Source organism: Morone saxatilis, unplaced genomic scaffold (assembly GCF_004916995.1).
Source record: "Morone saxatilis isolate NCDOM2014 unplaced genomic scaffold, NCSU_SB_2.0 Contig11, whole genome shotgun sequence".
Lineage (NCBI taxonomy): Eukaryota > Metazoa > Chordata > Actinopteri > Moronidae > Morone > Morone saxatilis.
In genome coordinates, this window is record NW_023339663.1 from 8104829 (window position 1) to 8118410 (window position 13582).

The 13582-nt window shown below is 41.6% G+C and overlaps 1 protein-coding gene across 5 annotated transcripts in view; it reads left to right on the forward strand.

Annotated features, from left to right (window-relative positions):
- The window catches only part of dmxl2 (Dmx-like 2), a 38440-nt gene that overhangs the window by 1043 nt on the left and 23815 nt on the right, over window positions 1–13582 (forward strand). For 3 of the 5 annotated variants that reach the window (XM_035682368.1, XM_035682364.1, XM_035682367.1), the window contains exons 2-15: window positions 6863–6988; window positions 7249–7320; window positions 7440–7518; window positions 7726–7870; window positions 8851–8917; window positions 9037–9209; window positions 9907–10087; window positions 10208–10388; window positions 10536–10754; window positions 10847–11118; window positions 11765–12034; window positions 12269–12498; window positions 12618–12823; window positions 13426–13547. In XM_035682368.1, coding sequence (XP_035538261.1) covers window positions 6863–6988; window positions 7249–7320; window positions 7440–7518; window positions 7726–7870; window positions 8851–8917; window positions 9037–9209; window positions 9907–10087; window positions 10208–10388; window positions 10536–10754; window positions 10847–11118; window positions 11765–12034; window positions 12269–12498; window positions 12618–12823; window positions 13426–13547 — 2343 coding nt within the window. The remainder of the gene's footprint in view (window positions 1–6862; window positions 6989–7248; window positions 7321–7439; window positions 7519–7725; window positions 7871–8850; window positions 8918–9036; window positions 9210–9906; window positions 10088–10207; window positions 10389–10535; window positions 10755–10846; window positions 11119–11764; window positions 12035–12268; window positions 12499–12617; window positions 12824–13425; window positions 13548–13582) is intronic. The other 2 variants (XM_035682369.1, XM_035682366.1) reach the window with 1 other exon arrangement.

Below are 13582 nucleotides of genomic sequence, written 5' to 3' on the forward strand. Positions count from 1 at the left end.
TGGTGGTGGTGGGGGGGGGGTGTTGGTAAAATTGCGCACCGCCACAAGGGTGGGAAATAAAAGCGAGTGTGTGTGTGTTTTTGCCTGGTTGCAGGACGAGCTAAGCTACCATTTGGCGTTAAATCCTCCTCACGGATCATTAGCTCGCTCTCATCCTAGCATCAGCTGCGCTAGTCATGACGTAGAGAGCCTTATATGGATACATGAGCTCGAGGGCTGAATGACAGTGTGTCCAACATAACAATGCATATATATATATATGTCATTGAGTTTTTTGTTTTTTTTTTAAAGTGAAATAGAGTTCACTTGCATTTGTGTTATTATGTGTTTTTGCCCCTGTATCAGCTCATCAGGGGGAGCTTGATGTCAGTCAGTGAGACTTTTGTGTGTATTTGTACCTGATCAAACAATACGCATGGAACTAAATCATGTGTCTGTTGTTTATTGACCTCTTTGGGCTATATATATTCTATATTCTAGTCTGTCTGAAGTCTGGCAACTTCCCAACATTTGTCTTTGTGCTTCAAGTTGACAGGATCCGAGAAGCCCAGTCAATATTCCATTTAGTCCAGTGAGACACGGGAAGAACGTATAATATTACAGCCTTTAATGGAAAATAGGGAACAAAATAGTTCAAAACCCCATCGAATGTTGCGACACCTTTGCTTAAAATGGATCAGTTGAAGTTTTAGTGGAGAGTAAAATGTAGTAGAAAGCTAAAACGTCAAGTCAGCTCTTGTGTTTAGAGCAGAAGATGAATGGTGATGAATTTATTGATTGCTAGATGATCTTTCATATGATCCCATAAGGCACACCCATCAAAAGCCATTACTGTGTTGTCTTTTAACTGATTGACTTAACATTGAGTTGTCATCTTGACAAGTTTGGGGATTTTAGGGGTTTTGGTTCGTTTACCAAAAGCTGTTTATATCAAAAGCATTTCTTTTTATGTTTTATGCAATCATTCATTGCATTATCTAAACTGACAGACATACATTAGAGAAGAGTATTTACATGAAGTTCAGGGTTTGTTGTCCACAGAGATTGAAAGTCAAATTCTGACAACGTGGGCTCACAGTAAATTCTTGAGCAGCTATGTTGCACGCCACCATTCCCTCATGCTGAGAACACAGTGAGCTTGTCTAATGGCTGCCAAATCTAGGTATGGTCTGTTCCTGCTGCCTATTACTGAGGTGGTGCTTTGTTGTTGTTTTTATTTTTTATTCTTTTCAGAAACACAGACACTCTCTCCTCTCCTCCCTCCGTTCTGATACCCTCAGTCATTTACAGTATAATACACAAATTCAATGTCATGTTCATTTCTGTTAAACTATAAAGAGGAGTTGTCACCCTCTCCCCTTACACTGACCCCAGATCAGGGATGTTTGAGCATAAACAGGCGGGTTTTGTACCTAGGGTCATATCTGCTCAACTACATAGGACAGAGCTTGTTAGGAGGCTAAAGCCTTGCACAGTGCAACAGGCTCCCGGTTTCTGTGCCTGGTGTTTTCTTTCTGTGTCTGTGAGGATATTTGAAGAACACTAGACATCATGTCCAATGCAGTTACACTCACGCTGACCCCTTAGGCTCCTAGGCCAGACCCTGACACAAACACACACACACACACACACCTAACCTACAGCAGCTATGAGTGCACCAGTTCCGATGAGCAAGCATGAGGCTCAAGCTTCATTGGATATGATAGGATCATCCCATCTACATGATGTTTGCTTCTGTGCTCCAGCATGGCTTCTACAATAAGGCCTGCTCGACTTTGTGCAATGGCACATTGACAGAGATTGAAAGATGGAGCACCGTGTCTTTGCAAGTCCCAAACAATGGATGGTGGATATAGTTTTGCGTTAACTACACAACTATCAGTAGGAATGTGAGGGATGGCGATAAGTACAAATAGGTCTGTTCAGCACCAAAATAAAATGGTGTTCAAAATGGTTAGTCTCTTGTCAGTTTAAATGACAAATCTGAGAGATCTGTTTTTTCTGATGTTTAGTTTAATTTGTCTGTTGATTACATTGGGAAAGACCTTAAAAATGAGAAGTTGTTAAAATCATGATAAGAAAGACAATTTCAAGTGCTTTATGACCTGCGGTTGTAAATGTACATACAAACAGCCTAGTGGGTTTAATTTGCACAGTGGCAGACGTGTGATCCACTAAAAATAGAATACACACGTGTAAACTACAAAGCACAGAGAGAGAGCGTGTGCATACCCCCTGCATATTCCTCCCATTGTTCTTATTTTATTCAGCATCTGAGTCTTGATCCATATCTGAATACAGATATCAGACAGTAATGCTGACTGGCTGAAGGTGGACATGATTTTCTGAAATTACTTAAATCCTCTTTGGGAATATTCATGTTTCTGTGTATTGTACCAAATGTTGTTGGACTGCTGTTAGTAGATGTTGCACGTGTCTTCTGAATTTGGTTGCTATTGCATAATGCATTCAGGTATGGAGTTATGGCAGTTAATGTAAAATGGGCCGTGCATACAAAATGTTACAAACCTTTTACAGAACAATGGTAACTAAACACAAATGACGAACCATTTCTTTCTTCCTCAATTATGTGCCAAAATTCAAAATAAAAGAAAATTTGTCAGAAATGGGTGTGGCCTATAACACAGCAGTGAGTTAGGGCAAAGTAAAAACTACTACTCTGTGTCTTACAGTTCAATGATTACAAGCCAACAAACAACATTCTTGTTACATGAGGATATTATTATTCAATATTATTATTTAATTTCCTTGCGGGAGTCATCCCAACAGGATCAATAAAGAGAAGTCTAAGTCTATTATAGAGTTGTTTCCAGATCCAAGCCAATAAACTGGTCTTTCTACTTGTTGTTGTTTTGTTTTTGTTTTGGATATCCTGCTTACTATAGATAGACAAACAGGACATCATCACCTTTGTCTGTGTTTTGAGATCAGTTAAGTTGCTGACAAAAATAAAAACCAGCGAAGAAATGGCTAGAGTTGCCAAGTTCCCCTTTAAGTTGGATATGTTAGGACCAAGAGACTGGACTTGGTGTAGTTTTGCTGTTTGTGCCCACTGCTTCCCTACAGTCATGCTGTAGTGAATAACAAGGCTATATGATATGACTATAGACAGGGGGATCAAAGTACAGGTCTGTGTTAAAGGCTTTGCAAGGGATAATGTCTAAATACACATTGACAGATAGACCAGGTTACTATAGGCCAGAATTGATTAATTCATGTATTTAAATATTTGAAATACGGCTGGGCAATATGGCTTAAAAATAGAATCTCCGTTTCGTTTTTTTTTCTTCTTAAAAACTACTCAATGGCAAGATTTTCATAAACAGTTTTGCTATTTATTTTGTTTTCGGACCGGCTTTTCACTGGTGTAAATGGTGGAACCTATCTTTGAGCAATATGCAAACGGACTGCTCAGTATAGCTTCCTCTGGGTCCTTTTTTCAACGGCAATGTGAATGAATCCGCTAATGGTAGACTGTTTTTTAGGGGTTTTTCTGGCTGCGGTCCTGTTATCGGTGCATGCGCTCTGCTTGAGGTGCTGAATAGGTGGTCGTCTGGTACTTTTTGGTTGCAACAGCTTCAGAACAACTTTGCGTGGGTCGTCGGTTTTGTTGCTGATTGGCGCAAAACCACAGTCCAACAACGGCACTGCCTTTTTTAGGACGAGTCATCTTGGCTTGCTGCCATGGTTTTGTTTATCTGGTGGAGGAGGCGGGGGGGAGGGAAGGTCAGCGCGACTCGTTGACCGTACGGGGACCGCAGAATGGGGACGGCGCCGGATCGTTGGTTGGAAGTTCATGGAGAAAGCGGATTTTACTAAATAATTGTGTTGTACTTCAATTCGATTAATCGCGATTTATCGCCCAGCCCTAATTTGAAACTAAGGCTTTTGACTACAGCTCAATGCCAGCCAGCACAGACATGAAAAAGATACACATGGTAGTATCTGTGGTTGTGGAGCATGCTCGCATGATTGGGTTAGGCAATGGGAATGAGTGGCATTAGATGGAAAAGCAGAAGTGATCTCTTACACTCTTCCTCTTATCTACTTTCATTAGCACAGCACATGACTGCATTCACTGCTTTCTTTTAAAATACATTTATCCTGAAAAGCAGCTAAATCCCTGCGTCATGGTGTTTGCATTATTCAAATAATAGTTGCTTTTAACTAACAAAATGGGAATCGATTTCTGTAGACCAGCACTCATCAGTAATATAAATGTGCTCTGTGAATCACCATGCTGTCTTTTAATAGGCTAGAAACAGAGTTTGCTGACTGAGCGTTTTAAAGCATGACACAGGGGTTTCCCAGAGTCGGGCTACGGAAACCAGCCCAGGTGATTCAGAGACTTAAACTATTTGTCTTTTTTTTTTTTCATACATCAGACAGAACATATCGTATTAATATCCTTTTTGTCACATACTGAATCTCTGGCTGACTCAGGACATCTGAAATAATAGTGTGCTTCCAACAGCAGGCCAGCTAGAAACAGTAGCCAAATAATTATAGTTGACTTTCTGCAAAACAGTATAATTACATTTCACTTGTTTCTCTGCTCATCTTAGATGCAACTGCTTTGTCAATGTCAATGTGTTACAGAGAGGTAATATTTGTCCAAAGGCAGCAACATTCTTGATGTAAGCAGCTTTCATGACTGACAGGAAGGACACTTTGCTGCTTCAGGGTTGCACCCATTAAATCAGCAGATTTATAAGCTACAGATACGTGTGTGTAGATCCTTGTACATTGATTTACAGGATTAGTGGCTTCTTAATGCTGTCTGTTGCTGAATCAAATAAATATCCTGAGGAGATGGATGATATGACCAAAATCTATAATTTTATTTCTCAGTAACAGTATTTATCACGATACAGTAATTCTGTAAATTAAATTAGGGAATGGTTTAATACAGTACCATATTTCATCATTTTTTTTTATTTTCTTCTTTTATTTAGAAACTATCATACAGACAGAAAGAACTCCTGTTCTGCATTTACAATTTCACTCTTCTCCATGTTTTCTTGTCACTCTCTTCTTCGGTCCTGGCTGCTGCCCAAATCACTTTAACTTGCGAGGTAGCTGGATTCGCAAGATCATGCGAGCATTGCGAGATCATGTGAGAATCCAACCTGATTTGCTACATTGCTTGCCCAGAATATATAGCAGAGACACTAATGGATAGCTCCTGTAATTGTAACGGTATTGCCAAATCTCTGCCGGTGGACACCCATCCCTGTATCCTGAAGAGCTAGCTAAACATTGAATTGATTAGAACGGGGATCCAGCAGATGTTAATGTCTTTATTTTATTTGTTTGAAGGCCAGCCTGTGATTGAAAGTGCTAAGATTTCAGTTCTTTAGGATTTCAGTTTGCTCAACATTTTTGAAACGGTCTCTCCAGTATTATTGCCCCTCAGTAGAAGAAAGCAGTCAGATCTCCTAAAATCTATTGCTTATTAAAGACCAAAGTGTACCATTCTTATGAACATTATTGACATGCAAGAGATGGGATATGTAAATTTCTATTAATGACTGTTGAATATCTCATTCTCTATTCAAGGACCCAAAAAAAACAACTGGTCTGTAATATAACACGGTTGCCATCTGTCAGTACCTTGTTGTTCTCTGTGTGTACATGTGGATTTGTAGATGATGAAAGAAATACAGGACACACATAAGCCCAAACTAAAATGACAAAACAATGATGATAGGTCATCCTAGGCAGTTACACGCATGCTTACCAGCCCTGGCTCAAGGTCCTACCAGGTCCAAATTACCTTGCTGACAAAGAGAGTAGAATGGACTCACACATTGGGCGTTGGTGTTGGTGAGAGAGAGAGAGGTGCAGAGCAGACCTAGACAGTGCGTGACGGTGACCGCTTTTAATTCCAGCTGTAATGCCGCAGTAATAGTAAAGCACTGACTGCGCCTCCCTTACTTCTCTTTCTCTCTCCCATCTTACACATATTATTTTACAGTATGACTATGCACAGTATAATCTTATGACAATCTTCACTATAACTTCATCCCTGGCTGTCACTTTATATTATACCACTGGCTGTAATGTTGTCCTGTTGTGTGACCCAGTGGTTCCCAGCCTCTCCTCCTGTTCTCCTGAATAATGAAACACACAAGCCGTCGTCCTGAATGTACGGTTGCTTCGAGGCCAGCTTGCCTGTCTCCCAGGTGCTGCTGCCATTGCTGCCATTCTACACACGGCTCCTAACTGCCAGCAACCACCATTGTATCAGCTTACTTGCTGAACCATAATCCAAATATTAACACAGGTCTGCCCATTAAGTGTGACCAATAAGCATGCTCTGTGTGTCTACTTATTGCGCATGAGTAAGTGGGTGTTCATGTGTTTATAAAATGGACTCTAAACTTAACGTAAGATGCTTTTTTATGTTCGTTTTACTGTGTGCTGTGTGTCATGTGGTTTCTTTGCTTGCTTTACCACCACAACCTGCCAGTGTTATTGTGGTTTAAGGTAACTCCTGTTGTAATATCTCACCCTGCTAATGCAATATTCATATTAGTGGCACTTGGTGCTATGATGGTCTGCTTTTAGTTATTTATAGGACATTGTATTGTTAATCAAATTTAAATGTATTCATGTGGACATTCAAAGCAGTAAGAAACATACTGGACAGAGCTGTAAAGCAGCAGACTGTATGAAGTATTAGGTTTATTAATAAATGGGACTTGGTGTTTTCCAGACCTAAAAGATTAATGTATTTTAAAGTGATATTTACCATTTTGAGTTTCAGTGCTTTGGTTTCATTTGTTTATTGTGTCTCGGTCTGATTTGCTTCCTCCTCTTGTGTCCACTTCTTTTTCAGGCCTATGGCTCAGGCTGTGATGTAGTGATCTTGGCTAGTGACTTTGAGTGTGTGCAGATTATCCCAGGAGCTCAGAATGGAAACATACAGGTGGGCTGTGTGGAATGCTCCCACCAGCTTGGCAGGGTAAGTGTTGACTGCACACTCAGACAAACTCCCACACACAGTTTTCATTTTTCCGTTTAGCCACAACACATTATCAGTTTTGCTGAGCATAAAGAAGTACGTTCAGCCCTGGGTTTGCTGCTATCTTGTCCTGCCCATGCTTTCTTCTCCTTGCTATCCTGCACCACTCCCCACCTACCCCTCTCCTGTGGGAATGGCTGTGCAGAATCACTGATGGGGTGAGTAATGTTGTGATGATGAACACAGCTCTTTATTTTTAGATCGCTGCATCCTACGGAAACACAGTCTGCATCTTTGAACCTCTTTCTACCAACCCAAACAAACGCCACAAGGTGAGCATGACTCAGTATTTTAGACATATATTGTGGTTGAAATTAGCATCTGGTGAGTTTGATTGCACTTGTGTGCCAATAACATTGCACGGTGTGTGTCGCTCTCCTACCACTAACAGCAACTTTACTATCAGTGGCAAAAGACAGGACAGTTCTTCCTTGATACCATCACCTACAACCTGGCCTGGGACCCACAAGGTACGCCAATGCTGTCTTTGTTTAACTGATTCACCGACCATCTGAGTATATTAATCCACACTACGCACAGCTCATATTAGTACCCCCTGCGGTTTGTCTGGAACAACATGTGCATTATGTAAGAGTCACAGTGTGCATGTGGCTCTGTGTACTGTAGTCATCAGCGTGGGACGAGAGGTGTGTAACATAGTGCTTTTGTGTCCTCAGGGAACCGTATCCTAGCAGCAACTGAGCGGCTCCAGCTGTGGGCTCCACCACTGACAGATGCCCTGATAGAGGAGGAGGATGGCCAGATGACTGAGGACAAGCCCCACCCAGTCCTCAATGACTGGAACTGTGTCTGGCAGTGCAAGTAAGCTTTTGCTTATGCTGTAAAAACACACATACATAATTAACATGGAAAAAAAAACCTTGCTGCTTACGTATTTGCTTCACCAATAGCAAGCAATAACAGCAACAAGAGGCCATTTACTTCAAAAGCAGCTGTTTCATTAAGTATATTATATCAGCAGCAGAATCACAATCCAAAGATAATTTAGTATAAAACCAAGTACAGTTAAACAGAAAAACAGCTGCTTTTGAAGTAAATGGCCTCTTGTTGCTGTTATTGCTTGCTATTGGTGAAGCAAATACGTACATTTCTTGACAGTTAGCAAACCAGTGAATTGATTAACTTTGACTGTCAAGTAAGCCCATGTATCTTCATTTTCTCTCAGTTCTTGTTCTGTTGTATTATGTCAACACATCAGCTGACAGAAAGAGAAAGAAGTGTTTTGCTGCTGTTTCATTTTCAGTGGGCAGAAATGAAAACAATCAATGCTCCAGGGGACAAAATTCACTTCAATTATTAATCATAAACTGACAGTAAACTTGTCATGCTGTAAAGAGTTAGTCTTTTCCCCATGCAGACAAAATATTAACTTTAATTCTTCCTCTTAAAGGTTGTGGAATTACATTTTTACTAATAAAACCTTATAGGCAGTTACTGATTATCCAAACTCATCTGCACAGTGCCTCACATGAAAGGTTTGTATGCACTGTACATCAGCCTCTTTCGAGTCTGTGGCCTGTGCTTAAAGCTGTGCAAACAGATATAGACATGTAACACCATAATAGTAATTGTCATCTGATGACACATGGGCATACCCAAGAAAGCCACTATAACAGGGAAGTGCAAGCGCTGAAATGACCGATGGTAACTCAAACGCAAAGTAAGCACATATACATGTTAACAGCTGACAGCAGAACCACTTGTGTGTTTTTTCTGTGGAGAGTTTGCTATGCAGAAGTGAATATAGCTGATATTATTGTTTATGCTTGTGTTTCTTTCAGGACTGCCGCATCCGTTCACGTTGCTAAGTGGTCTCCTGATGGGGAGTACTTTGCAACAGTTGGGAAGGTATACAATTTGTGGAAACACGTTCAAAAACAACAAATTGTTGAAAAGTTTTTGTAATTTTAAGGTCTGTGGTGATTTTCATATATGATGTATGTTCATGCGTGTGTTTGCATATGCAGGATGACTGTTTACTTAAGGTGTGGTATCCCACTACTGGCTGGCGTTCTGCAGTGGTGGTCCATGACCCCTCCGATAAAAGGCCTCCTCCTGTTCACTTCTCCTTTGTTTACCTGGCCCATCCTCGCTCTGTCACTGGTATGTCCTGGAGGAAGACCAGCAAGTTCATGCCCAAGTAAGAAAGAGCACACAATATCACACATTCACAGTGTCATTGTGGCAAGTGACATGTTTGATTTGGAAAATCAGCAAATTAAGAATGTTGAATCTGTGGTGGAAGCGGTCAGTGAAAGGGAATTCTCTGTTTGGCGAACTAACCCACGTTTACTACAGTTGTGAGCAGAACCATTGTGATCTGATGTGTTGGTTCCATAGATAAACCTGCTTTTTTTTTTGGTTCCAGCTAGGAACCAACTTTTCTGATTCTGCACCAATTTATTTTTGGTCAGAATGCTCAGAACGGTTTAAAACCGGAATGGTGCCTGTTCCCTGTCCCTGTGGAAAAGCATCTTGTCTGTGATTTCATCAATTTAATGCAGTTTTTTTCTTATATCTCACTTTTGCCTTACTTTCCTCCTCAAAAAAATATCACAGGTTGAGCAAAGAAAAGTTTACAGTGTCAGTTGTCAGTGTCAGTTTTGTCAGACATATTCTCAGTTTGCATGCAGAGCATCCAACAAGACCATTTAAACAGTTTTGCTTGTGAATCTGTAGTGTTTTATTAGATTTACCACCACAGGACCACTGTAGTTATTTCCTTTCATGCAGTGACAATCTGGATATGTTAATTTTTATTCCCCCCACTTGCACTCCCACTTTATCCAATTACTGATATTGTAAGGCAGTTACATTCTCCTGTCCTTGTGTTCTAGGGGTTCGGTGTGCAATGTGTTGCTGACATCCTGCGAGGATGGTGTGTGTAGGTTGTGGTCAGAAACCCTACTGCCAGAAGACAGCTTGCTTGGGGGACAGATCTCTGAGAACACACACTCCTTCAGCTCCAGCCTGCCAGGCCTGGCAGGCAATAAAGACAAGATCCAGCATGCTTTGGAGGTACACTTATTTATTCAGTCAGATCTGACCAGAAATAATTCATAAAAGTAAATATAAAATATGTACTATTTCTGATAAAGGAAAAACACAACCCTTTATTCTTTTGCTTTGCTTGATTAGTCAATTCACCACCTGAAGCATCTGCGCCGGGGCCGGCGACGGTCCTCTGCTCTGGTGGCACACAGTGAGCTTCTGCCCTCTCAGCTTGGCACACAGGATGCACACACTCACCGCCACATCGCTCATCATGCCAATGCCCTGTGTCACTTTCATATCTCAGCCAGTATTAACCCCAACACAGGTAGGTCTTTGTTTGAACTAGCTCAGTTGTGATTCTATATTTCTGATCCAGCAGAAATGGCTTCTGTGACTGGAAATAAACGGAATCTACTCACTGCTTTCATCCACATATCTCTTCTTCCTCCTGCCCCCCTCTTCCCTTTGTCAGATATCCCATCAGTGCTGGCTGACTCTGCAGTGTTTAACCCTGACGATGGCACTGGTGGTGGAGGCTTTGTGGTTCACTGGCTCAACAATAAGGACCTCAGCTTCACTTCCTTCATGGACCTCTTCATGCTGCAACTCCGTAAGTTCTCTGAACAGCAGCTGGACCAGACTACAGAGGATCCCCTGGACCCCGAAGGCTCCCCTATGAAGTTTGACTTTGGTATGACCCACAACAAAGTCCAACACACATTCTTTAAAACACATTCTTTACAACATCATGTTGTAAAACCACATTGCTTTCTGCCTTTCTAGACCTGGACGAGATGTCTGACAAAGCCTCCTCAGAGCACGGTGAAGAAGGTGAGCCAGGGGAGCAGGGAAGCACCAAGGCATCCTCCCCGGGATCAAGCTCCAGCATGCCTTTGCCCTCCATGCTGCTGGAAAGGAAGATGGAGACTCTGATCACAGAGTGGAACAAGAGCCCAGACATGCTATTCACCATCCACCCCACCGATGGGTCTTTCCTGGTTTGGCATGTCAAGTACTTAGACGAATTCAACCAGGGCATCTTTAGACAGGTTCAGGTGAGCAGAAATTTAAGCATCCTACTATAACATTCTTCCAAATTAGTGACTCTTCTGCTTTAAATTCAACTGTGAATCACTTGCTCACTCATGCACTCACTCATACATACACAGTGGCAGTAGTGTAGCTGTAGCTAAACTTTGTCTAAAATGTAAGGTGACTCAGCACTCCCTCAGTCTTATGTAATACTCCTAATATCCCTGTGAGACACAGCACTCCTCTGTACATGTGGGCTATTATAACTTTGTCATGTCATGGTTCATTAAAACTATTTCCTACAAATCTTGTGATAAATATTTGTGTATCAGCAGATACTTAATATTAAATGGGGATTGGGGCTAAAAAAACACTTTTGCCATGGTATAGAATTGGTATCGTGAATCATGGAATTTCACTGGTATCGACATTTACATTTATGGTATCGTGACATCCCTACTGTAGGAAGTGGTAGTGTACAGTATGCATGTAATATGCAATAAGCTGTGTATGTTCATGGTACAGTTGTGGGCATGAACCAGCAAGCCAGATAGCTCATTGTTAATGTTGTTACCACTGATGAGTTAGAGATGAATTGCTAAGTGGGTGTCTTTAGGGCTGAAGGACTTGTGCTTGTGTTCCTAATATTTCCTTCAACTCTCCTACCAGGTGTCCTTCTCCTCCCGTATTCCAGTGGCGTTTCCTACAGGTGATGCCAACTCACTGAGTAAAAACATCCTGATGTACGCCTGCACTTTAACTGAGGGCGAGAGTGCTGGGGCAGGGGAACAGGACAGGATGGTACAAAGCATCTCCCACTCTGCTTCAGCCTCAGCCGGACTGGGTTCACCCGCTCTGGCCCCCTCTCCCAAGTCTCACCCCGGCATCAGTCCTGCTGTCATGATGGTCTCCAAGCATGTTGATGGATCTCTCAACCAGGTAAAAGATTGTTAGGAACAAATCTGAGTGCTTGGGATGCATGTTTCAGTCAATACATGCATGTTTCTATAAATGACCACTGCTGACCAAGTTGTTTCCAAAAGCTTAACTCACTCACTGGAACCCCTTTCTATGATGGCATAACCAAATTAATGAATTGTATTGTATTTGTATGCTGTGTGTAATCAGCCTTCCCAGCCCTCACTTCATTGTTTTGCTTCCCTCTGTCTGCAGTGGGCAGTGACATTTGCGGAGCGCTCTGCTTTCTCCAACGTATTGACTGTATCTCACAAGTTCCGGTACTGCGGCCACCGCTTCCATTTGAACGACCAAGCCTGCCACACAGTGCTGCCACTGCTGCTGACCTCCTCTCACCATAATGCTCTGCTCACTCCTCCCTCGGCCCCCAGCAGCCTGGAAGGAGAGCAGCCTCCTACCTTTCCCCTACCAAAGGGACTTCCCAGGTATATAATGATAGGGAATGCAGAGAAAGAAAAGGGAATAAACAAGAAAGAGATGTGGAGAATAAAGAATATGCAAGAAGCAAGCTAATGTGTTGTTGATGTGTTACTATTTCCATTAGCAGAAAGCAGCTTCGTAATGCAGCAACAAGGACCTTCCATGACCCCAATGCCATCTACAGTGAGCTGATATTGTGGAGGGTGGACCACATTGGACCCCTGTCTTGCACTGGAGGAGTCTCTGAACTGGCCCGTATCAACTCTCTGCACACCTCTGCCTTCAGCAATGTTGCTTGGCTACCTACACTAGTACCCAGCTCTGTACTTGGTAAACGCACCATGTTTTTTTAATGTGATGGAAATTTTAACCTCAGTGATAAATGACAGTGCATAAACATTGTTGTTATGACAAAGAGAGAAGAACTTTATTGTAAAAGTGGAAGTTTTGCTGTTGCTTAATCATCTAAACTTCTGCTTTTACTTAAAGATCAAAATTATATTTGGATCACTGTTCGTCAGGACAAAACTGTGCTAGATGTATGCACAGTATACTATACCATGATTTTTTTCCATGCAGTTTAGTATTTCAGATTTGCACTAAAAAGTGTATTATTTCGTCCATGCCTCATTATTGCCTACCAAGATATAAACATATTTTTGTGACAGTGCTTTGAAAGCAATATATCATTTTCCAGTTAAGACCAAACCTGGATACTCTTCCCATCTCTCTGCTGCCTAAAGAAAGAACTTACAACTTTAAAATAATTATTTTTTAGTTGTGAGATATCAATTTATCATCCAACTTTTTATTACAACTACCAAATATTTTACAATTTTTTTTGGATCAATATGTGTTGTAGGTTAAATAGTAATGAATACATTCTTTGGCACTGCAGGCCTTTCCTACGAACTTTGTGTTTTGTCCCTCAGGAACTTACTGTAACAGTGCCAGCGCCTGCTTCGTGGCATCAGATGGTAAAAACCTGCGTCTCTATCAAGCTGTTGTGGATGCCAGAAAACTACTGGATGAGCTGTCAGATCCTGAAACGTCTGTGAGTGAACACTCGTAACTGCATACGAAAAAAAA